The sequence below is a fragment of the Lactuca virosa genome, chromosome 9, assembly GCF_052849685.1.
Source record: "Lactuca virosa cultivar CGN04683 chromosome 9, Lactuca_virosa_CGN04683_v6, whole genome shotgun sequence".
NCBI lineage: Eukaryota > Viridiplantae > Streptophyta > Magnoliopsida > Asterales > Asteraceae > Lactuca > Lactuca virosa.
Window position 1 is genome coordinate 192,619,340 of NC_136434.1, and position 27,236 is coordinate 192,646,575.

Below are 27,236 nucleotides of genomic sequence, written 5' to 3' on the forward strand. Positions count from 1 at the left end.
GCGCTCTTCCGGTCGTGGTCCGACGAATCAGAGACATCGGCGATCAGGCTCAAGTGACCGTCGATCAGATGGTGCATATGAGAGCTGCCTTGGAGCAAGCAAATGCTCGCATCCAGGACCTTGAACGGAGCTATGTCCCAATGGAGCGCTTGATTGAAGACCTTACTGCTGCACGAGCAGAGGTGAGAGAATATCAGGTGCGACATGCTACTATGGAGGAGAGGGTGCGTATCGCTGAGCGTCGACTAACGGAACTTTAGGGTGCATCCTCGTCGTCAGCTGCACCATCAGATGCTCCTCATCGCCAGTAGAATCCGTTGTACTTGCTGCCCTTAAAAACAAAACTCTCTTTTTCTTGTGAATTTAGAATTAACTCTAAAAAAACTAAGTAACCACCCTCCTCGTCGAATCTATGTACTAGCAGACTTTGTTTCCTCTATGTACGAAATGTCTTTCGTAGGAAAATTTTCATGTGTGTACTAAGAAATTATTGTTAATGCGACAGTTCTATGTTTTATGTCAGACGTGTCTGCTATGTTCTCTAACGTTGGGTGGGGTTGCGTAAGCAAACCACCGCGATCTCTAAACAATCACCAATATCTGAAATCATTGTATACTCATATCCTTCTGTTCCATGATAGAAAGACGCCGAAGAGACCAATCTGTAAGAATACCAACACAGCACCACTGCCGCCTCCTACGCCGGATATGAATTTTGCTGCATTCCAAGCGGCAGTTTCAGCTGTGGTGACAGCAGCCCTAGCCCACATACAAACTGGAAACAACGGTGGTGGGAATGGTCAAGGGACGGGAAGCTCCTGCCAAGGGATGAATCAATGGCCTGCAAAGGTCTGCTCCTACAAGGACTTTTCCAACGTAAGACCCCGTACTTTCAACGGGACTGGAGGAGTCATAGCTTTGAAGCGATGGATCGAGAAGGTTGAGTCGGTATTCGATATTTGCGAATGTCCGGAGGGGAGTAAAGTGAAATTTACGGCCTGTACATTCATCGACCAGGCTTTGACATGGTGGAACGGTCACGTTGAGGCCATGACACTTCCTGTTGCGAACGCCATGTCCTGGGAAGAACTAAAGGAGATGCTAATCGCTGAGTACTACCCCCGAGGGGAGGTACAAAAGCTCGAACAAGAAATGTGGAACCTTACGGTGCAAAATTCGACATTGACGCGTACATCTCGAGATTTAGCGAACTAGCTCTCTTGTGTCCTGGTATGATTACGTCCGAGGGAAAGAAAGTCGAACGATTCATCTGGGGGTTGACGCCTCCCATTCAAGGTAATGTGATTGCCTCGAAACCTGAGACCTACGATAGTGCAAAGCGCCTAGCCAAGAAGCTTTATGATCACGACGATAAGAAACGTACCAAAGCAACCGAGGGAGAAAGCAAGCAAGAGGGAGGGAACAAGAAGAACTGGGAGAACAAGCGAAGAAGGGGACATAAATCAGGGTCGTCCCAGAAACCTCAGACAGTAGCGGTCCATTCTGTTACCGCACCAGCTCCACCCGCCCCAGCCTCAACCACAACAACTCCAGCCAAGTCATACGCGGGTTCCAATCCCAAGTGTGACAAGTGTAATTACCACCCTTTCGGGGCATGCAAGGACTTCCACTGCACCAACTGCAATCGAAAAGGACATACTGTCCGATATTGCAGGATGCCCCCACAACAAAACAAGAAACCCACTGACAACAACGCCGGAGCCAGCCGTGCATGTTACGGATGCGGAGAAACCGGCCACTTCAAACGCAATTGCCCCAAGAACAACAATCAGAATGCAGGGAGAGTCCTAGTCATGGGACAGGGAGAGGCAATGCAAGATCCAACCGTGGTGACTGGTATGTTCCTCCTCAACAATTCTTATGCGTGCATTTTATTTGATAATGGTGTTGAGCGGAGCTTCGTAAGTCACAAATTCAAACACCTACTCAATCAAACTCCCCACAAATTGAACGAAACTTCCACGGTCGGAATGACCAATGGTAAAACAGAATCAACCAACGATATCTACGTAGGGTGCACATTAGCATTAAATAATCACTCCTTCCCAATCAATTTGATGCATGTTAATATTAGGAGCTTTGATGTGATTGTTGGCATGGATTGGTTAAGCCCCCACCATGCTGAAATTATGTGTCACGAGAAGGCCGTTCGCCTTCACCTTCCCAACAACGAAACCCTAATAGTGTATGGCGATAAACCCGACACAAACCTTCGACTCATTTCTTGCATCCAAGCACAAAAGTGCTTGCATAAAAAGAATCACACCTTTTTTGCTCATGTTGTGGATAAAAAAAGGAGGAGAAGAACATTAACGATATTCCGGAGGTACGTGATTTTCCCGACGTATTTCCCGAGGATTTTCCAGGAATACCCCCCGAGCGTCAGGTCGAGTTTCGAATCGATCTTGTACCTGGAGCCACTCCAATCGCCAAATCACCTTACAGATTAGCTCCTGCCGAAATGCAAGAGTTATCTAGCCAACTAAGTGAACTTCTCGACAAAGGATTCATCAGGCCGAGCTTTTCACATTGGGGAGCTCCGGTCCTGTTTGTCAAAAAGAAAGACGGATCTTTCAGGATGTGCATCGACTACCAGGAGTTCAACAAGCTTACTGTCAAGAATCGATACCCACTCCCTCGAATCGATGATCTATTCGACCAACTCCAAGGAGCCAGCTACTTTTCCAAGATAGATCTGAGGTTCGGATACCATCAACTAAGAGTCCGAGAGGAGGATATTCCGAAGACTGCCTTCCGAACCCGTTATGGACATTTCGAGTTCGTAGTCATGCCTTTTGGCCTCACAAATGCACCCGCGGCCTTTATGGACCTGATGAACCGAGTATGTCGGCCGTTTCTCGACAACTTCGTAATCGTCTTCATCGATGATATCCTCGTTTACTCTAAGAGTGAGGAAGAGCACAACCAGCACTTACGACAGATTTTGGAAACTCTAAGGGCGGAGAAGTTATACGCCAAATTTTCCAAATGCGAGTTCTGGATCCGCAGAGTGGAATTCTTGGGTCATGTAGTCAGTGAAGAAGGAATACATATGGACCCTACCAAGATCAAAGCTATTGAGGGTTGGGCAACCCCAAGAACCCAAACCGAAATCCGACATTTTTTAGGCCTTTCGACTATAATAACGATTGTTTGGATACTTTAAACGAAGCTTTTAACCACACAAGTATTAGGGTTTTAATACTACTATTTTACACATTCAGAAAATATAGGATTTTTTTGGGGAAAACAATTGTATACGATTTCGAAAACGATAAACTAACACACACAAGCAACTATACTTGATTTAAAACGAGACTTACAACTATTTTGATGAGAAAATATTGGATTTTCTGGTTTTTCCAACTATCACAGATTTTTTATACAAAATGCTTATGAACTCACCAACATATTTTATGTTGACGCTTTTCAAACGACTTGTATTCTCAGGAAATCAGTAAGCAGGTTTGTGAGCCGCGGATGCTGAATTATTTTGATGTATTTTGGAATTTACTCACCATTATTTCTTTTGTGTAATTCAAAAACATAAACATGATGTAAAACAATGTAAGTTTGATATATTGATGTATGATGTTTGGATTTGCTATGTTTCATTTATATTCAATTGTTATGATACTGCACAATGAAGTCACCCGCCTCCGGACGTTTCCGCCGTCTGGTCCGAGGGTGTGACATATGGTTAAGTTGCTCAAGTTCAGAAGTCTGATTTGGCCCCAATTGCATAGGTACAAAAGCTTGTAAGCTTGTGTGGTTAAGATACTAAAACTTCATCTAATGTGATGAGACATATTTTCGAAAAAAGGAGTGTAGTATAGCATCAAAGAGATGTTTGAAATATTGGAATACGATCCTATATGCTTCGATTCAATTATACATATACATTATTATAATCCAATTGTTAAACCTTACTATACTTTAGTTTAAGTTATGTGATTATAAATTTTGGTATTTTTAAGGGCCTCATATTTACTTTTGTTCAGGACCTTAAATCGGGCTTAAATTTAGAAAATATATAAGATGTGGATTTAGGAAAGAAATAAAACTTTGTTTTTTAGACCATTTTTAGACTTTCATAAACTGTTTGTGAAATTCTCATGATATTAGGGAAATTATTTCAACTATTTTTTTATGAGATTTATAAATTTGGTTTTTATGAGATTACTCGATTTGGCATAGCAATATGGACATGTAATTTGTAAATGTGAGGTTTTGAGAATCATTTTATTATTGTTCATAAAGTTAAAATGATATATTTTTTTTTAAATAAGCACATCCATTCGAGTTGACAATCTTACCAAACAACGTTGAAGCAAAATGAATCATTGACAAGAAGAGGTGGTCTATTGAAAAAGTGGTGAGAACAAGAAAAAAAAGCACCAAAAATAAAGTGACTTTTAATTAGGGATGAAAATTGAGTATTCGCGTTGTCGGATCCGAAAACGTAACCCGAATACGACCCGTATACTTAAACATGTATTTGTCAAACACAGACACAACCTAGTTCAACACCAACTCATATTAATCAAACACAGACACAACCTACTTGACTCATTCAATTATATGAGTATGCATGTTCGTGAGTCATAATTATGTTCACAAGTCATAAATGGGTTTACGGGTCATAATCGGGTTCGCTGGACACCGTCATGTAAGAGCATGTATTATACATCATCTTCATTCATTTTTAACATATTTCATATTATTTTTAAAGTTATTTTTCTTTATTTTTAATTAATAAAGCTTATATTCATAAAAAAAATTAGAATATCTTATATTAAACAATAGTCAATTTTTATAGAAGTGGAGCCATGGAGTGGAAAAATATTAGGATTTAAGACATTGTAGATTCAAAACATGATAAAGGACAAGATTAAGAGTTCAAAACTTACTGACAAACCCACGAATCTACCTATCAATTTGAACACCACCCATTTATTATACGGGTTACACGAGTAAAACCAAAAATGACTCGGACCCGTTTAAGGTTAACCCAAATGCTTCTTGGATTCATGTTGTATTTCGTGTGACGTCAATAATTGTCACCTTACTTGTAACCCCTTTTTACCAATTTTCAATCTCCAATCTCAGGGGAGTTTGTGTGTATCATAAATAAACTAGGGGTGGAAATGTAAATATCTACGACTCTCCGATAAAAGCATTTCTAGGAACTGTGCTTCCTGCACTAAACCTTATCCGACTCCCTACTTCCCTGAAGAAGGAAGATTGAAGACGGTGGTGACAGAGGTCGGAGAAAACTAACAGCAAATGGCGATGGCGTATGCAACCTCATCGTCTGTGATGTTCGGAACCTCACAGAACAACAGGTCTCCAGTTCTCTTCGGGTTTTCAACAATGGCAGCATCAGCCTCCTCTCCAAAGCACATCATCGGAGCTCGAACCAGTCGAAACTTTCAGATTCGCTGCGAAGAACAGAAAGTTCAACAACGGACACTTGCACCTGTTGAGCAGCGTTGGATGTTTACCGATTCCGATTTCAAAGGACCGGTACTCCTTTTAATCTCCCTTTTCTCGTCGTTTTCCGGCGAATTCTCTGTTGTCGAGCGAAATTAGAACGAATGTTAGAGCATTGCTTGACTACATGTTTGATTAGTTGCTCTTAATTTCGTAAACATTTGTTTAGCACAATTGTGCAGACATTACTCCATCATTGTGCCCTACGGCGATCTTGGATGCCTAATTTAGGTTGATAATTGTTCGAAAAATGAAAACGAAGATTCGCTTTCAAAAATTACAGATCGATTTATCAAATTAATACTCAATCATGTAACTACTCTTATCTCTAGCCTACTTGAGCTCCTCCATCTTATCAATGAAAGAATGTTGCATAGTCTTACACTTTTACAGTTCCTAGTTATACATCAAAAAGTAGAATGTGTTTGAGCTTCATAGAATCTGTATCCAAACTTGTGTATATAGGATGATGTCTGTTTGAAATCTGTAATATCTTCAACATTCTTCTATCGTTTGTGGACAGGATGTATGGAACAAAACATGGTACCCTAAAGCTGAAGACCATGTGAACACAGAAAAGACATGGTATGTTGTTGATGCAACTGATAAAATTCTTGGAAGAATGGCATCAGCTATAGCAGTTCACATACGTGGGAAGAATCTTCCAACCTATACTCCTAGTGTAGACATGGGAGCATTTGTAATTGTGGTATACATTCCTCTACTTCATCTATAACAATCTATTGTAATTAATCAACTATGAGCATAATGTATTTTGATGCTTGTAAATATTAGGTGAATGCTGAGAAAGTTGCTGTTTCGGGTAAAAAGAGGCTGCAGAAACTTTACAGGAGGCATTCAGGAAGACCAGGTGGAATGACAGTGGAAACTTTTGATCAACTTCAACAAAGGATTCCTGAAAGGATTATTGAGCATGCAGTTCGTGGGATGCTTCCTAAAGGAAGGGTAAGTTCACAAACTTTTTGTTTGATTTGAGTAGTTTTTTTGGTATGTAGTAATCAAAAGATGAAAACAATATTTTTCAAAATCACCCTTCTATTTTTCGTATTTTGCTTTCTCTTTTTTTGATAAATTTTATACTTATTTTGTAGCTTGGACGAGATTTGTTTACTCATCTTAAGGTGTACGAAGGACCCGATCATCCACACCAAGCACAAAAGCCCATAGATTTGCCGATAAGAGACAAAAGGATACAAAAACAAACCTAGATTCCATGTCTTTTTTTTTTTTGCAAATTAAATGTTGAACTTACCTTCTAATTAAATGCAAAAAAGATTATTTTTTGAGCAAAATATTGTACAAAATTTGATTCCAAGTATCGGGAACCCCAGCTAGGCACCAATGGCTACAATCTCGACCTTCATCACCGTATATGGACGGGTGACCATCTTTTCTTAGTTGGGTTAGAAGCGTTATATCCAATAAATAAGCTGGATTTTTCATTTTGACCAAAACGCCCTTCACAACGTGTTGCCCCGGGTATCTTTTCCCGGGAAAATGAAATCCATGAATAGGTAGGGTTTGCCCTTCACAATTCCGAACATTTGGCTCATTCCAATCTTTGCCCCTAATCACATAAAGTCGATTAATAATTCGAACAAAAGCACTCAACTTGATTCACTTTGGTATACATGACAGTACAGAACAAAACAGGTTACAACCAAAACCCTAAAAATACAGTACAATGACTTGGTGGGTCCTGGATAGGACTGTGCCTGTGTCGAGGACTGTGACTGATGGTAATGGGACAATATCATAAAAAGGTGGACAAACGGATGTTAATGAGACAAATTTCCCAAAAAAATGGGACAATGTCTTTACTTTTTAATCTTTAGAAAGTTTGTTTTGTTTGGTCCAATCTTGTCTTGTATAACAAATGCAGTCTGATTACATCAAATTATTTTAAGCTTACTCATCGTGAATGGCAGAGATCCCTTGAAAAAAGACTCGGGTCTTGTTAGGATTAATGTTCGAGTCAACCCATTTCGCCCATGTGGTCAAAGCGATCTTGTACGCTTCCATTCGTCCCATGTCTTTGTATATCTCTTCCCCGACTTGGTAGTAATCCCATCTGCACCCAAAAAATCAAATCATATGTAGGAATCGTTTCAATTAAGGTGATACTTTTCCATTTTTACTTAAACGAAGAAAGAATGATTTAACAGAGAAAGAAGAATGACACACGTTTGAAGGGATCCGCTGTGTGTCCACCAATGATAGCTATTGAAGATCAAAACATCTACTCCCTCCCATTTCCCTCCTCTACTGATCGAGTCCAATTTTAGAACTCGGCTCTCTTTCTCCACCACAAGGTCTACAAGAAACCCGTTTTTCAAGTACATAACCGAAACTCCATATTCCTTCGATAAACACAAAATAAAACTTCAAATTTGCAAAACAATACTCTGAGGCTTGAAATTTTATTATGGACAATATATATTATTAACTTACTGGGAATGAAAGATTTGAGAGTGGTCCTTCACGCGTGAAAGTATGCTTAGTGGAAGGAACCGAGTGGTAAAGCATGCATGCGAGTGATTGCCACTGGTTTGAACTCAGTGAGTCGCCCACAAACATGATTTTCTTGCCTCTATTTCTCCTCAGAAACCTTTTGCCGCTGAAACTGTACATTTCCATTTCATGACATTTAGAATGTAATTGAAAGGAAAAGGGTTAATGATTATGTTTGTATCATTTTGTCAATTTATTCAATCATATTTTGATGTTCACTAAGTTTTCTATAAATTTACGCAATAAAGTGTAGTTTATTATCCAATTTAAATTATGTATGTATAAATTAGTAAATTTATAGTAATAAATAGAAAAAAATGGCAAAAAAAAAAATCATTTCTCAACATAATTTGGTTAAATGCTAAAAGTTATTTGCAATTTTTCCTAGGGAAAACTATGATGAAATCCAGAGTCAAAATTAGCAACTATGATTGGAATCCATTTGTTTGAAACGTTGATAGAATGAACTGAAAGTCTGAAACAAGGATAAATTGATCCAGCAACAGATTATTCATTTATTCCAGCAATTCAGCATTCGAAATTTCTAGAAAACAATTTGTTCTTGAGCTCATAAACTAAAACCACAAACAGATCCCTTGCATTATTGAAAAAGCTACTCACCTCGCAAGAGCACAACGATGAGGCTGCCATCTGAACTTGAGGTACATCGTGTCATCTCTTCCGTTCTTCTGACAGTTCAATCCGGAGTCTACGAAGGGGCATTCAGATCCGTTATAAATCGGGTACGATGGATCCATAATCCAGCTTCCTTTGAACAAATTGCACTCGTTTGATTTTCTACTTCTACTTCTTCTTCTTCCTTCTCCATTGTCGTGAGCTTGAGAGATCAGAAGCGTTAGTAGAAAGAAAATGGCAGCGAAGGCGGTACGCAGAGTTGTTTTGAACATGGCGAACACGGAGAGCGAGAAAGGGGAGAGACAGCAAAAAAGACTGGTGGTTGGGTACTGTGATTGGCTGATTGCCTATATATATAAGGTTTAAATATATTTTTATTTAAAATATAGCAATTTTTTCCAAGGTTTTTTTTTACCGAAAAGCATGGCAAAAAATAATAATAATAATAACCATAATTTTTGTTTCTGCAGGCCACTTAAGAAATCTCTATTCTACTAAAAAAATATAGTTTTATTTTCTTTTGGACATATATCATTCTATTAAGCATCATAATTAATACATATTTTATTTTCTTTTTGTCATGTGTCATCTTATTATGTCTCTTAATTAATGCATGTCACTTGTCAACTCCATTTCAAATTTCAAATTTTAAATTTTCCACTCTAATTACATTAAATTAATAACATGAGAATAAAAATTAAAATAAAATTAATACAAACTATAAAATATAATTTCACATATTTATTTTAATCAATGATTAAAATTTATATAACTAAAAAAATCTATTAATTAATAATTTATTTAAAATAATTAATTAAAATTTTTGAGTTTTTACTATAAAATTTTAATTAATTTTGTAACCGTGGTTCTCACGGGTTATAAACTAGTGCTCAAATATACAAAAGCAATGGTACCAATATTAGTTAAAGACAAAATTGCAAAAATGGTCCCTGTGGAATGTATTTTTTTGGGTTTTAGTCCAAACCACGACTTTTTTGGGTTAGTCGTCCTTTTGATGTAGTTTCGTTGTGTTTTTAGTCTCCCGGTAAACTGAAATGACTGTAATGCCCTTGGATATTTATTTTTTTATGTTTTTTCTAGCTAATTTAAATGAAAAAGAAAATAAATAATTAAATTGGTGTCACAACTAGCCTTTTTGGCTAGGAAATTCCGTCCTCAAGTAAGCAAGTACTATTGTGAGACTTTTGCTAACACTCCTAAGTGTTCAATATGAGTTCCTAAGGAGCCATATAGTGTTAGAATGCAAATCTCTCCAAGTATAGTGAATCTCTCTCAAATCTCTCCAAGAATAGTGAATCTCTCCCAAATCTCTCCAAGAATAGTGAATCTCTCCCAAATCTCTCCAAGAATAGTGAATCTCTCCCAAATCTCTCCAAGTATGCTAAATCTCTCCAAGAATAGTGAATCTCTCCCAAATCTCTCCAAGCATGTGAAATCTCTCCCAAATCTCTTCCATATGCGAAATCTCTCAAAGTATGTGAAATCTCTCCCAAATCTCTCCAAGTATGTGAAATCTCTCCCAAATCTCTCCACGTATCTCAAATCTCTCTCAAATCTCCCTAAGTACCTTCCTCAGTCAAAAACAGCTCAAAACCGGAAGAGGAAACCCCAAAAGGACCCTCTTGGTCCGGACTCCTCTTGGTCCGGAACGTCTTGCTCCTGAACCTCTTGGTCCTGAACATCTTGCTCCTGAAACTCTTGCTCCTGAACCTCTTGGTCCGGAACCCTCTTAGTCCGGAATACCTTCTTAGGAGCCAAGAGGAATTACACTTCGGAACCCTCTTGTTGACTCCGGAATTTTGAGAGATGCTCCGGAAATTGAACTACAGCTTCGGAATTTGCCTCTAAGTTTCGGATTTTAGACCATTTCGCACCTTTTTATCATTTTAAGGTATTTTGAGGTCGGGAATCCCACCAAACTCGTGTTTTTCTTAACTAAAACCCCTAAAACCCTTATTTTATGCTAAAATTAATTATTTTAAGCATATTTTTCATAAAAATAAATGTTTGGGATTTAGGAAAACCTTATCCTAAATCAAGAAAATGACAAAATGATTGACTTTGTGATTTGATGAAATTCCTCATTTCCCATGCAAATCACGGTATTTCATGCTTTACCCACCAAATATCCATGCATGGACCACCAGATACCCATGCACCTAAGATTCACTTCCTTTTCTTATACTCCAAAGCAACAACAGTAAAGGAGTTTAGACTCCACTTTCTCTCCCACTTTTCCCATTTTCTCTCAAAAACTCATCTTCAAGCAAGAACAGGGGATCTTGCTGAAAGGAAATTTCTCAACTTCTTCCTGGGAAATTTTAAGGAAAACATCCCTCCCAGAGAAGTTCTTCATCTCAGCCAAAGTTTAAGCTTGAGATCTTCACTCCATAACTTCAAACAACTCCTCAACCAACTCAAGGTGAGCTTCATACCCCACCTTTTTCAATGTTTTAATGTTTTTGGGGAGAGTACAAGTCAAATCTTGCCTAGATTATTAAATCATTGCATATATATGTATGTTTGTAAGTGTGTGTGAAATATTATTAAATTATTATTTAGTAATATACTCATGAACGAAGGATTTCTCAATTTCATAAAGAACGGATGATACTTTGTGCAAAAGAGCCTCCCAACTATTGAGTGTGTCCAACTTAACCCCTTTATCTATGCTTTCATGTCTAAAGATAAAAGTTATAAAAATGGACCTTACTAAGTGGACACCATTTCTAGTGATTTTTCGAAAATAGAAACTTTGTGACTATTTTGCAAACTATCAGGGAGTATTTTATAAATATTCAACATAAAATGTTGCGTCAAGAAAATACACGAATAGAGCATTTATGACAAAAATATTTTCATGTCATAAACTGCTGTCGTAAAACCTCCAACAACATAAGTAATGTTCTATATGTCATAAAACAGAAAATGCGTGTCATAACCGGCAGTTATAAATTTATACAAATTATAACTTGACACTTTTTTTCTTGACTAAAATGACTTATTTTTCAATAAACGAAAAGGAACGAACACGAGCACCTAGTTAACGATCACAATCAACGATATGGAACGAGAACGATATTCTTATTCAACAAGTACGAATTTCATTATTTATCTAACAAATAATGAATCTCTAACGATCACTCAAAAGGTTGTTAATATTCTAGTCAGACAAATCTCAAAAGTACCTAAATATAAAAATATTAGTGTACGTCTAAGTCCTGTAAGGAGTTATAGTCAGAGTCTCCTGGAGGGAGAGCGGGAATTTGTGTATAGATCTATACGGGGTTGACACCCAGCACCTTCGCTGTTCGCTACAGCTAGACAGGCCAGTCTAGGGTGACAAATGTCTTTTCTAAACCGAGGGCGCCTGAGAAACGCCAAAACATGCACTTCGTCAGATTAGTATGGTTATAACGACTCACTAGAATATGTTATGTCATCTAGAAATTTATGTAAGGAAAAACCTCACAAATAAATTTTTGGCGCGTTGTGTTGACCATCCTATACATGATAAGTGATGGTCCGCATTTGTTGCGTTGACTGTCCTTTTTCATCGCGTAGAATGTCCACAATTGTCATGTTGATTCTTTCTCCTAACACGTATGGAGTCGTAATACTGCTATTTTTTTACAAATTAAAAAGCGTAGGACTCTATGGAAAACGTTTGTAAACGATTTTGAAAACGATAAATTAACCCACACACATACATAGTTGGAACTAGAACTTACGAATATTTCATAGCAGAAAATATATGATTTTCTGGAGAAAACGATTTTCTACGATTTCGATAACGATAAACTAGACCTTACGAATATTTTATAGCAGAAAATATAGGATTTTCTGGAGAAAACGATTTTCTACGATTTTGATAACGATAAACTAGAACGCACACTCAATTTTACTCGATAAGAGGAACAATATTTTCAACCATATTCTTTTTTTGGAAATAAGGGATTTTTCTGGAAATGGTTGACTATTACTATTCAAAAGAACTATTCTCGTACACAGCTCGCTTTTACAAATCACACTACTTTTCAAAATCACTCCTTATAAGGATGAATAAAAGTAATGACATGCACACATATATCCACGATTTTCAAGGCAAGACTTCAAACGATTTCATAGAAAATATCGGATTTTCTGAAAGTACAATACGAACGATTCTAAACAAGTGTAAACGATTTTATACAAAAATGCTTATGAACTCACCAACTTTTTAGTTGACTCTTTTCAAAACGACTTGTATTCTCAGGGATCTAGTAAGCAGGTAACAAGGGACGCGGATGCAGGACTATTTAGCTGTAGTTTGAAATTTTCTACTTATGTCTCTTTTGTGTAACTCGAAGAACAAATACAATATGTAAACAATGTAAGTTTGTTATCTCAATGGATGATGTTTGGATTGCTCTGTTTCATTTATATTCAATTGTTATGATACTGCACAATGAAGTCACCCGCCTCCGGACGTTTCCGCCGTCTGGTCCGGGTGTGTGACAGATTGGTATCAGAGCATTGTTTATAGTGAACTAGTATATCTAGCCATACAAGATATACAACTATAAATACAATGAGACTAAAACACACTCTGCCTGAAAGTATGCTTTAAAAAGATAAGTATTTTATGAAAGTATACATATCTACTAACACAGTATCATAACGAGAAGAAAACAAAAGTAACTAAAAGGTTGAACACTAAAGTCAAACCTGGGCAGTTATGTAATCATATCTGGAATCAATATAGCCTGATCAACTATATTTATTTGAGATATGACCAACATGTGCTTGGGAGTGATGGTGGTGTTGCAACAAACCTAAAACCTACCAACTATGAGTACAAGAGAATACTAGAATCGAACATCAAGTTTAAAAATACTATTAGAGTATTTTACGACACTATAAACCCCTCCCACGCCTAAACTTTCCCCGTATATCTCGTACCTCGATTCTCGCACAAACAAGTAGTTGAAATTCCTCGCCAAGACTTCTACTACCCTGTCACGGTAAATTACAGATGGGGCAAGGAGAGACCAGAAGAAGTCCATGAGGAAAAACCCAGAAGTGAATCCCAAGGAATACCAAGAGATGAATCGTAAAAGGGAGAATTTCGACTAAGGGCCAAACAAGGATGAAAGCGCCAAGGGAACTCATAGCAAGCTTATTCCTATTGGCAGAAGACCCTTTCACCTCTCTCTTCCCAGATACATAAACATCCCATATAGACACTTGAATAAACATACCTAGAAACAAAACGATACTCACGCAAAAACAAGTTGAGAAATTGGCTCCTATCCAATTTAGGGCGCACCTTCACGAAAGACACCAGATCCACAATCGATGTGCACCGAACTCCAATAGCCAACGCCCTCACGAATCAGACATCACCTCTGTTTAGACCACAAGTAACCCAAAGTGACTCCCGGTTTCCAACCCTCTGCCATGGAGTAATGGAGACCATAAACAAATCCCGATATATGGGAATGTAAATCCGATCCCCCCACAAGTAACAAGAACACCATTCCAATTGCCTACGAAACCCACAAGACCAGAAAACTAGGCAGTGGTCCTTTGGAGACCACAACTCATAGCAATCAAGGCTAGGACAGCCTTAGCAGCATAAGGAACACAAAAAGGGCATTCATAATATAAGTGAAATGGCCTAGCACTTTGTGCGCCATGTCGGTAAAAGAGGATCACCACACTACTCGCCATAGGTTCATAATGCCCTTAATCGCAGCCAGTAGTAGTAAACTAAGAGGAGTAAATCCTCCAAGAATCCATACAACCGAATCCGTTAACTATAGTGCTAGCTATGTGCTATTTTGACGGACTTTACACCAGACAATACATGTTCCCACTCAATACCATAACTGCATCACGGGGATGTAGGTTGACACAATTAGCACCAGTACGTTAAGATTATAGGAGTAAACCCACTTGAAACTAGTTACAAATACTTACGAGCTCACTTTTCGTGTGCAACAGGTTCATGTCTTACCATGGAGATAACCAGTACCCTGAAGATGCACCGGTCCTACAAATAAACTCCACCACATTCCAAGCCATTGTAACAGCTGCCGTAGCAGCCGCCATGGCATACTTCACTGCCAACAGCACGAACGAAAACGAAAGCAGTATCGATAAATTCAATCGTAACAACAACCAGGGAAACCAACGAAAAACAACTCGCCAATGCACACTAAAACCTAAACCTAAGCTCAAGAAACGAAAGTTTGGAAATGAAAAAGGAGGCAGTTCGACTCAGAGGCCTACTAAAAGACAACAAGTGGAATCAGTTCCTACCCCCACTAACCCTACACCTCCCCCATCGAGACCATCATACCTTGGGAACAATCCACCCTGCAACAAGTGCAAATACCATCATTGGGGAGCCTGCCAGACATTTCGTTGCAAAAGATGCAACAAGATGGGGCACACCTCCCGCTACTGTAGGGCCCCGACCCCATGCGTTGCCCCAACCCGCAACGCAGAAATAAGTTCAGTTTGCCACAAGTGCGGTGCAATAGGACATCTCAAGAGAGATTACCTAATGGAGATGACTAACGAAGGAGTCGATGACTAGACATGAGTTGACGACAAGGAACCCTACCGCAGCTTTTGGTACCTTCCATGATAAACTTAAGCATCGAATTATCACAAAAAGTTTTTGTCAATTAAAAACACAATCCAAAAACTATTGTCTCGTTAGAGCAAATCCTGTAAATTACGGGAAGCTAGGAATTTTTACGAATGAACCATGATGGTCCCATATGAACGTTAGTATCACCTATGGTTAGGATTCCGCAAACTAAGAACGTGCGATTCCGCCTTACTTTCTGTCCCTGGGCTGAATAGAGATTAGGACAGAACCCCACAGTCAACCACCTCTAAAGATCCTAAGTACGTACGGTTAGGTCACATCCATCTATAGTGGAAGGACCTGGCAGAATTCGGATTACGAATTCCCTTGCCTTATAATAGCAACCCCTGTCACTAGAACACCTAACAAGCAGAAACGAGATAGACCCAAATGGTAACAACGAAAAAAAAAACTAGCAACGATAAGAACATGAACATAGAACACCCTGTTATTCCTAGCAACCAGTGCTCCTCGAATCGACGTAACAACAAGAAGTCCAATGCCATCAATTGGCACGAACAGGCTTGATCCTCACCTTACAAACCCCGAGCACTACAAATAGACTTTCGTCCTACTCCGCCGAGTAACGAAACTCTTTCAGCCGGTAACGGCAAAACCCTAGCAACCAGACACCTGAGTCCTGGTGTAGGAATTGCCACACGCTTTTCCCTAGTCCCGATAAAGATTTAAAAATCAAGGAGCAAAAGGCATTAAGGGGATCCGAAAGGCTTCCAACCTTCCTCCAAAGGTTCCCAAAAACCTCTTGGAAACCTCAACCAAGTGCTAAGCGGAAATAGAATCACCCCGACTCCTGGAACCACCTCAATGACCAAACACTCGATGCCACTTAGCACAGTCACAAGAACAAATCGTGCCAGATCATAAGATCGGCATATTAGGTAAAGGAAACATCAGACCCAACCCCTAACCAAAGGAAGCACCTTTCTAACTCATAAGGGAGAAAGACGAAATTGACATAAGCACCACTGTGAGTAAGCCAAACAAACCCATCCTCAAGGATCGATATCCCCGACCCCGAATCGGAAGTTCGCTCAACCACCAGCAAAGAACTGGCAGAGGCCGACCTACCATTAGGTTGGAAAAAAAACCTTGGGAGAGAACTCCCAAGATAATCTAAGGCTCATAAGGTCAACTATATCATGCAAACTCAACCTTGGTGACCATAGTACCAACTTCTAAGACCTAGAAAACTCTACTTCTAGGACACCAGGATCCCGATCCTTAGAAGACCATTCAAAAGGCCTCGCCAAGAAAGGGCCCGATAACTCATAGTCTCCGATTAACATAAGGAACTAGTTTTGGACATTACACCTCCCATGTGCTCAACACTCATAAGTGTAAGACCACCGAAACTCTAGAAATTCCACCTGTCGAGGTCAAGGTAAACACGAACCCACATCTCGAAGAGAAGCATGTGTAGTGGACATTGACAAAGTTTGGATGCCCACTTGCTTCTAATCAAGTATTCATATGACAAAAACTACCACTCGAGCATAAGAGTTGCACCCCTTAGGGCCCTATGTGGCCAGAGGTGCAGATCATCCTCTGTTGGGCTGAGGTGGAAGATACCCAGCCGACAAGATGACAAACGCCCAATAGCACACTCACTAGTCCCGAGATTATTCCAGACACCACGGAAAGCATAGTCCAAACCCAAAAACGACCTCAAACATCGTAACACCGACAAAGGAACTATGTAGATAACATCTTAAGACCTTGAAATCCCAAGTAGGAGATTCGGGGTATTATTTAAGAACTCCCATCGGGGAAGAGTGACTCGAGTCAAAAAGGAAAAGTAAACTAAATTACCGATGCATCAGACCCTTCTAGATCCTCGCACGGATCGGCCTGGTAGCCTACAAAATCCAATTACCCTCCGAGTTTGGTAACACACACCATGTATTCCATGTATCGAACCTAGAAAGTGTCTATCGGACAACCCACCCAGTCCCACTAGACAAGGCTAAGGTGAACTAAAACCTCCTAATCATTTATCATCCTATCAAGACAATGAACGGGAAAGTTAAGAACACAAAACAAAGCCGCATCCCTATTGTGAAGGTTGAAGAGAACGCTAGGCGTGAACCGGTATTCACTTTGGAACGTAAGGACCAAATAACTCAAAAGTACCCACACCTATTTTCGCATTCATAACCCTATCTTTCGAAAGAATTTCGGGACGAAATTCCCTCTAACGAGGGGATGATGTCACAACTAGCCTTTTTGGCTAGGAAATTTCGTCCTCAAGTAAGCAAGTACTATTGTGAGACTTTTGCTAACACTCCTAAGTGTTCAATATGAGTTCCTAAGGAGCCATATAGTGTTAGAATGCAAATCTCTCCAAGTATAGTGAATCTCTCTCAAATCTCTCAAAGAATAGTGAATCTCTCCCAAATCTCTCCAAGAATAGTGAATCTCTCCCAAATCTCTCCAAGAATAGTGAATCTCTCCCAAATCTCTCTAAGTATGCTAAATCTCTCCAAGAATAGTGAATCTCTCCCAAATCTCTCCAAGCATGTGAAATCTCTCCCAAATCTCCTCCATATGTGAAATCTCTCCAAGTATGTGAAATCTCTCCCAAATCTCTCCACGTATCTCAAATCTCTCTCAAATCTCTCTCAAATCTCCCTAAGTACCTTCCTCAGTCAAAAACAGCTCAAAACCGGAAGAGGAAACCCCAAAAGGACCCTCTTGGTCCGGAACCTCTTGGTCCAGAACCCTCTTGGTCCGGACTCCTCTTGGTCCGGAACGTCTTGCTCCTGAACCTCTTGGTCCTGAACATCTTGTTCCTGAAACTCTTGCTCCTGAACCTCTTGGTCCGGAACCCTCTTAGTCCGGAATACCTTCTTAGGAGCCAAGAGGAATTACACTTCGGAACCCTCTTGTTGACTCCGGAATTTTGAGAGATGCTCCGGAAATTGAACTACAGCTTCGGAATTTGCCTCTAAGTTTCGGATTTTAGACCATTTCGCACCTTTTTATCATTTTAAGGTATTTTGAGGTCGGGAATCCCACCAAACTCGTGTTTTGCTTAACTAAAACCCCTAAAACCCTTATTTTATGCTAAAATTAATTATTTTAAGCATATTTTTCATAAAAATTAATGTTTGGGATTTAGGAAAACCTTATCCTAAATCAAGAAAAGGACAAAAGGATTGACTTTGTGATTTGATGAAATTCCTCATTTCCCATGCAAATCACGGTATTCCATGCTTTACCCACCAAATATCCATGCATGGACCACCAGATACCCATGCACCTAAGATTCCCTTCCTTTTCTTATACTCCAAAGCAACGACAGTAAAGGAGTTTAGACTCCACTTTCTCTCCCACTTTTCCCATTTTCTCTCAAAAACTCATCTTCAAGCAAGAACAGGGGATCTTGCTGAAAGGAAATTTCTTAACTTCTTCCTGGGAAATTTTAAGGAAAACATCCCTCCCAGGGAAGTTCTTCATCTCAGCCAAAGTTTAAGCTTGAGATCTTCACTCCATAACTTCAAACAACTCCTCAACCAACTCAAGGTAAGCTTCATACCCCACCTTTTTCAATGTTTTAATGTTTTTGGGGGAGAGTACAAGTCAAATCTTGCCTAGATTAGTAAATCATTGCATATATATGTATGTTTGTAAGTGTGTGTGAAATATTATTAAATTATTATTTAGTAATATACTCATGAACGAAGGATTTCTCAATTTCATAAAGAACGGAGGATACTTTGTGCAAAAGAGCCTCCCAACTATTGAGTGTGTCCAACTTAACCCCTTTATCTATGTTTTCATGTCTAAAGATAAAAGTTATAAAAAGGGACCTTACTAAGTGGACACCATTTCTAGTGATTTTTCGAAAATAGAAACTTTGTGACTATTTTGCAAACTATCAGGGAGTATTTTATAAATATTCAACATAAAAGGTTGCGTCAAGAAAATACACAAATAGAGCATTTATGACAAAAATATTTTCATGTCATAAACTGCTGTCGTAAAACCTCCAACAACATAAGTAATGTTCTATATGTCATAAAACAGAAAATGCGTGTCATAACCGACAGTTATAAATTTATACAAATTATAACTTTTTCTTGACTAAAATGACTTATTTTTCAATAAACGAAAAGGAACGAACACGAGCACCTAGTTAACGATCACAATCAACGATATGGAACGAGAACGATATTCTTATTCAACAAGTACGAATTTCATTATTTATCTAACAAATAATGGATCTCTAACGATCACTCAAAAGGTTGTTAATATTCTAGTCAGACAAATCTCAAAAGTACCTAAATATAAAAATATTAGTGTACGTCTAAGTCCTGTAAGGAGTTATAGCCAGAGTCTACTGGAGGGAGAGCGGGAATTTGTGTATAGATCTATACGGGGTTGACACCCCGCACCTTCGTTGTACGCTATAGCTAGACAGGCCAGTCTAGGGTGACAAATGTCTTTTCTAAACCGAGGGCGCCTGAGAAACGCCAAAACAGGCACTTCGTCAGATTAGTATGGTTACAACGACTCACTAGAATATGTTATGTCATCTAGAAATTTATGTAAGGAAAAACCTCATAAATAAATTTTTGGCGCGTTGTGTTGACCGTCCTATACATGATAAGTGATGGTCCGCATTTGTTGCGTTGACTGTCCTTTTTCATCGCGTAGAATGTCCACAATTGCCATGTTGATTCTTTCTCTTAACACGTATGGAGTCGTAATACTGCTATTTTTTTTTACAAATTAAAAAGCGTAGGACTCTATGGAAAACGTTTGTAAACGATTTTGAAAACGATAAATTAACCCACACACATACATAGTTGGAACTAGAACTTACGAATATTTTATAGTAGAAAATATAGGATTTTCTGGAGAAAACAATTTTCTACGATTTCGATAACGATAAACTAGAACACACACTCAATTTTACTCGATAAGAGGAACAAGATTTTCAACCATATTCTCTTTTTGGAAGTAAGGGATTTTTCTGGAAATGGTTGACTATTACTATTCAAAAGAACTATTCTCGTACACAGCTCGCTTTTACAAATCACGCTACTTTTCAAAATCACTCCTTATAAGGATGAATAAAAGTAATGACATGCACACATATATCCACGATTTTCAAGGCAAGACTTCAAACGATTTCATAGAAAATATCGGATTTTCTGAAAGTACAATACGAACGATTCTAAACAAGTGTAAACGATTTTATACAAAAATGCTTATGAACTCATCAACTTTTTAGTTAACGCTTTTCAAAACGAATTGTATTCTCAGGGATCTAGTAAGCAGGTAACAAGGGAAGCGGATGCAGGACTATTTAGCTGTAGTTTGAAATTTTCTACTTATGTCTCTTTTGTGTAACTCGAAGAACAAATACAATATGTAAACAATGTAAGTTTGTTATCTCAATGTATGATGTTTGGATTGCTCTGTTTCATTTAAATTCAATTGTTATGATACTGCACAATGAAGTCACCCGCCTCCGGACGTTTCCGTCGTCTGGTCCGGGGGTGTGACAATTGGACCCACATCTCTCTCTATCTCTCTCTCTCTCTCTCCTGTGCAAACCCACCAGCAATCCAAATAGCGTTCATAGTCCATTTCAACATCAGATTCCAGCAACGTGGATTAACCCACAAAAAAACTTAAAGTTCTTCACCCACTTTCACTATGAACACAGATACACACACTAGATCGAGGAGAAGAAGACCCATTTCAGTGACAATCAAGAGGTCCCTCTCGCTTCCCTCTGGTGACCATCCTCCTTCTCCAAAATCAATTTCAGCACTTTAACAGATTACCGTCTGTTGTTGCTGCTATTCCCGGTTAGATTACCGTCTCCAAAATCAATTTCTCCCTTCTCTCTCTCTCTCTCTCTCTCTCTCCAAACCCATTACCGTTTTAACAGATTTTGAGGAAACAAACCTCGATTCCCAAATCAACCTACTTCCAATCCATTTCCAATTAGATTAATAGATCCAAAACCAATTTGATTCTAACAAATGCCAGTGAGCATTACCTGTTGAGAGAACGAAAGAGAAAGTGAGGAAGATGAAAATTAAACCAGAAATAGATGAAGATGAAAATTAAATCAGAAATACATACATTTATCTGTATGTATATATGTTGAGAAATAGGTAGAAAGCAGTGAGATTGGATCAATCGGAGAAGGATAGAGATGAAGCTTGAGGTCGCCGGAGCCACAAGAAACCCTAACTCCGATTAGGGTTTCGATGTCGTTGCTATGAAGATCAGATTAGGGTTACCGCTGAATCGGAGTGAATGGAGATGACGGGTCTTGTAGCTATCTCTGACTTCCGACGTTCCCCTGCAGTCATTATCACACCTCCTTCCATATTTGTGAATCGCAAACGATGTTCTCTAGACATTTTCGTCTTCATATGAAAATATAGATGTGTGTTTTTGTGAGAAATAGAATTTGAAAACTCCAAGTGTTCATATGATTTAGAGGTGTGTATCTGTGTTCATCAGATACGATATGAATCGGGGAAGATGAAGAAGTGAGTGGAGGTGAATTTCTTTTTCACGAGAGAGAGAGAGAGAGAGAGAGAGAGAGAGAGAAAGAAAGAGAGAGAGAGAGAGAGGTGGCCCCACTTTTTTAATTATTAAAATAAATAAATAAACAATTAGATTTTAAAAGAATGAAAGAAAAATGAAAAATAAATACCCCAAGGGCATTACAGTCATTTCAATTTACCGAGGGACCAAAAACGCAACGAAACTACCTCAAAAGGACCATCAATCCAAAAAAGTCGTGGTTTGGACTAAAACCCCAAAAAAATGCATACCATAGGGACCATTTTTTCAATTTTGTCTTAGTTAAATTATAACTACAAATATACAATATATTGTTAGGTTATTGTGTTCTAACTATCTATTGTGTGGATGTATGATTGATTGTGTACCAATCATTTTAGTTATTTTAAGAAAATGATTAATAAATATTATAGAATTAAAGATAATTGAAAAAATATCATTTAATTTCATTATAAGAGAATTTTAGTCAATTAACATAAATTTAAAAAAGAAAAATTATGTATTTTAGGGATTAGTTGATTCTCTTAACTTTAAAAATATGATTTTTATGGATAATAATTTTATTAATTCGGACATTTTAAAAAAATGTGTTCATGATTATCTTGAAAAAAACATCATATTCTGACGGATTAAAATAAACATATATTATCAAGATTAATAAATTTTAATGAATACATATTTTATATGAAATGAATTTTAATATTTTAGAATCGGTAATTATATTCATTCTTAAATAATATAACTATGTGGTTACAAGAAACTTACCATTTGACTCAAGCAAACATGTTCATGGCCGAAGGCTGCATATTTTGTTTGCTCTATAGATGTAACGCCCCGATTCTCAGGTATTGTTTAAATAAGATTTATTGGGTGAAGTTCTACTCGACGAGTTGGTTGACCTACTCGTCGAGTAGCAGCGGGGTGGGATCGCGTGTTAAATGACCTACTCGACGAGTCCATATTGGGACTCGGCGAGTAGGAGCTGGCAGATGAAACCCTAAATCCCGGGGTTTTGCACCCTATTTAAGGAAGCATAAGCCTCCTTCGGCCTCTTTGCAGTCCTTTGAGAGCTCAGAGAACCCTAATTCGTGTGGTGTTTCATTCTTGTGTGTGTAAAGGTTTGGAGAGGAGATCTTGTGAGGAAAGGAGCTTGGGGAAAACAAAAGGGCTAGGAGCAAGGAAGTGTGGGAGATCAGAAATCTACCTCAAATAGCATCATTTGGAGGTATCAAGTCGTCATCTTTTCTCATTTTTCTTTCTAGACCTCTTTTGGTTGAGATCTAGGGTTTTTATGGTTTGGTTGAGATGATAATGTGGGATATGAGCTAGATCTGAAGTTGTAACTTCAAATCTGTAACCTTCTTGGGTTCTAGAGTCATAAAGCTCTGATTTTGGTCGAGAATGAGGCCCTCCTTGTGCATAAAGCCCCATTAAGAACTTAGTTTTGGCATTAAGAGCCTTATTAGTCATGCATGCACGTAAAGTTTGCAACTTTACGTGAAAAGCATGCCCTAGAAGCTTGGATCTGTGATTTGGAGCCGCTGCATGGCTCAAAACAAAGTCTGTATGGAAAAAGGACTGAATGGACTCGGCGAGTCGCAAGGTTGACTCGGCGAGTCGCAAGGTTGACTCGGCGAGTCACATGAAGATGGCCGTGAACTCGACGAGTTGGATGAACAACTCGGCGAGTCCGATGAAGATCACCATAAGACTCGACGAGTTGAAGAACAACTCGGCGAGTCGGATGAGTTTTCCCTAGGATATGTATGTGTGTGTGCCCGTCGAGTGGCAAGGAGGAAACTTGACTGGTGGCCTTAGAGTTTGAACGAGAATCGAAGGAACTCGACGAGTCACCCCGATGACTCGGCGAGTGGAATGTGCTTCGAGGAACTCGGCGAGTAGCCAAGGGTATTCGGCGAGTTGGGGGTCAACATGGACTGTTGACCTTGACTGAGGACTTTGACCTTGACCAGGGGTTGACTGGTGGGTTATGGAGTACCTTATAGATTTAAGGACTTATGAGTATATTGTACTATGGTCATAGGTGGTGGAGCTTGTGTCAAGTGATCCGAGAATTGGAGTTTACCTTTCAAGTCGGCATCTGCGAGGTGAGTTATCCTCACTATATCAATAGGGTCTACGGCACCAAGGCCGGCCCTTTTAGTTGTTATTGTTATGGTATGCTACATATGGTTTGGTCTGCTAGATCGGAATCAGGGTAGACAGTATGTTATGCTTTATGATCTGTAAGGATTGGTATGTTAGTGACCTGCTAGGTCGGTATTCTAGTTACGAGAGGATTCTATGGTTGATGATCAGTATGACAGATATGTTTGATGTTTGTATATGCCAGTATATGATAGTTATGCGAAGTTGGTTATTTGCTTATTGGTTGGGTTGAGGCGGTCCTGCTTTGTGCTGAAGGCCAACATACCCTATGAGCGGTCCGGGGAGACTGCAGGCCCACGAGGCGGACCAGTCATGCCGAAGGCTTAGGATAGATTCTGATAGACTGTAGGCCCGGTAGGGCGGTCCAGTCAAGCCGATGGCCCAGTATGCATGAATAGATTCAGATAGACTGTAGGCCCGGTAGGGCGGACCAGTCAGGCCGATGGCCCAGTATGCATGATTGATTGATTGATTGTTACTGATATGGTATTGTCAGTGTGGTATTGGTATTTTGGGGGTAGCTCACTAAGCCCTCGGGCTTACAGTTTTCAGTTTATTATTTCAGGTACTTCAGGAGGTCGTGGCAAGGCGAAGGCGTGACCGTACCGCTCCTCATCCTTATGTTATGATTTTGGGACACTCTGATGGATATTGATTTGAAAACATTTTGTAAACAATACTATTTGACTTTTATTTGTGATTTAAAAAGTTTGAATTTGGCGTGAAATTTTTGGACGTTACAAGTTGGTATCAGAGCCTTGGTTTGAGTGAATTGGAGGAACACTCGTGTGAATCCAGTCTCAAACCAAGGAGATTTTTGGGAAGTAAGTTTTAAAAATGGTTTTCAAAAGAAAGGATGGAGGATGCAGAGGGTACGATCAGTCGGAGCCTGTAAGTAAACCCCAAAATACCATACAGTTATTTGATATTCTGATATATTAGAACAGCATGCTAGTGCTAGGGTAGGGATCTTCAGGAATCGCATGATAGATTTGCCTGATTATATGATACCTATTAGCCTAGGGTTTCTTGTATATGGGATTGGTATCATAACTGTAGATGTTTAGTGTATGCATCACGACCGTGTATAGTTAAGATCTTATAGCCTGAGAATGTCTGACTCGACCTTAGGGTAGGGTTGGATATTCGAAAGTCTATCAGGTCCAGCGTTATGTGCGGCTAGCATACACTAGCGCTGCAGGGGCTGATGGAAGTTCCATGGAGGTGTGAGTTGTGCAGAGCTGTGGGATCAGTAGTGAGATAGGCGATGTCCCCTAGTAGTGAGGGTTGAGCGCACATTATGTTGAGTATAGTATTAGGGAGTTGTGGTGATACTTGAGACAAATATGGGTAGGTGTGGAAGGTAGTATGGGCCCGTACTACTGGAAGCACAGGACCCATACGCGTAGCAAGGAAGTTACAACCCCTAGGATTTGTGAGTTTTGGTCTCCCGATATTATGTTGTGTATCTGATGTCTTGAACGTATCTTTCAGTATGGTGGTGACGAGACGTTTTGCTGCTGGGTCCGGATCAGGATCGGGATCTGGATCAGGGTCGGGACAGGGGGACGGAGGGCCAGAGGTGTCGGTAGCACCTGAGCCCGTGGTTCAGATGGGGACTGAGGAGCTGGATGCCAGGATCCGGGAGATTCTGCACGATGAGGTCGCTGCGGCTTTCCGAGCGCAGCTACCATAGATGTTTGGGTCGATCAAGACCGCGATGGTCGAGTATTTTGATGAGCGATATGCAGCTCTGGCAGAGACAGCAGCCGCTGCAGCCACTTCGGATGTAACTGCGGCAGGGGTTGGAGGAGGAGCCGGCAGGGCTTTCCAGTACCGAGACTTCGATAATACGAAGCCCACGACATTTAATGGTACTCAGGATGCGATCAGGGCTATGCGGTGGTTGTCTGACGTGGAGGGCTGTTTCTTCACGTGCTCATGTCCTGCTAACCAGAAGGTCAGGTGTGCTCTGAACCTGCTTAGGCTCGGGGCAAAGTACTGGTGGAGATTGACGACAGATTCATATTCTGATGATCAGCGGGCTGCTGTTACTTGGGAGCAGTTTCGGGATATATTTCACACCCGCTACGTTCTGCGCGTGGAACGGGAGCGGCTTGCTCAGGAGTTTTTGACATTGAGACAGGATGGGGAGTCTGTGATGGATATTACCCGGATGTTCACGGAGAGGGCTATGTTTTGCCCGGAGTTTGCGTCGGAGCAGTCTCAGATGACTCGTTATCTGAGTATGCTCAAGACGGATATACGACAGTTTGTGGCTACACAACATTGTGAGACCCTCCTGGATCTACAGGAAGCCACGAGGCGGCGTGAGCTGGAGATAGAGCTGCAGCTGAATGAGCAGCATCAGGCACCGGCACAGTCTCAGCCGGCGCCTAAGCGGTCTAAGACCGCTGATGCATGGTCTGGGGGTCAGCAGAGCCGCACTTGTGGAAAGTGTGGCAAGGTTCATTCGGGAGTGTGTAGAGCAGGAGGAGGTGCCACAAATGTGGCAAGGAGGGGCACTATGCCAGGGACTGCCGTCAGTCCGCTCCTCCAGCAGATATGAGGATTTGTTACCATTTTCATCAGGTTGGTCATGTGAAGACCAACTGTCCATAGCTCGCCGCCAAGTCGGCGCAGGGTCCCTCGCCAGCCACTGTGAGGATTGGAGATGGGAGGCCAGGCAGGGTGGAGCCTCCGAAGGCTCAGGGTCGCGCCTTCCAGCTCACGGCCGAGGAGGCCAAGGTAGCACCGGATGTGGTTGCTGGTACGTTTATATTCTCTGTCTCAGTTATTGTATTGGTGTTATGCTTATTGATTGTACCTGTGGTTAGGTACGTTTTTAGTGAATCCTTTGCCCGCTTTGGTATTATTTGACTCGGGGGCGAGTCGGTCGTTTGTATCTCAGACTTTCTCTAGAGGGTTCAGTGTGCCGATAGGTGATATTGAGTGTCCGTTGTGAGTTTCGATCGCCAACGAGCACGGGGTTTCTGCTTCTTCGGTTTACTGGGAATGCGAGTTGGAGATTTTCGGGGTGTCCTTCCCGATAGATTTGATTCCTATCCCCATGGGGGATGTATGCGTGATTGTAGGGATGGATTGGCTTAGCCGTATCGGCGCCATGATTGACTGTGAGAGGCAGCGGGTG

General features: G+C 40.1%; 2 protein-coding genes across 2 annotated transcripts; one reads left to right on the forward strand and one right to left on the reverse strand.

Annotated features, from left to right (window-relative positions):
- The first annotated feature begins 5,210 nt into the window (after positions 1-5,210).
- EMB1473 (Ribosomal protein L13 family protein) lies at positions 5,211-6,827 on the forward strand. Its single transcript, XM_079071364.1, has 4 exons — positions 5,211-5,547; positions 6,038-6,223; positions 6,310-6,480; positions 6,627-6,827. Exons 1-4 carry the CDS (start codon positions 5,308-5,310, stop codon positions 6,741-6,743), a joined length of 714 nt encoding a protein of 237 aa, XP_078927490.1. The 5' UTR covers positions 5,211-5,307; the 3' UTR covers positions 6,744-6,827.
- TBL42 (TRICHOME BIREFRINGENCE-LIKE 42) lies at positions 6,776-9,000 on the reverse strand. Its single transcript, XM_079071363.1, has 5 exons — positions 8,668-9,000; positions 7,987-8,158; positions 7,720-7,895; positions 7,448-7,606; positions 6,776-7,102 (listed from the first exon to the last, which is right to left on the reverse strand). The coding sequence occupies exons 1-5, from the start codon at positions 8,952-8,954 to the stop codon at positions 6,811-6,813; spliced, it is 1,086 nt and encodes a 361-aa protein (XP_078927489.1). The 5' UTR covers positions 8,955-9,000; the 3' UTR covers positions 6,776-6,810.
- Positions 9,001-27,236: the final 18,236 nt, after the last annotated feature.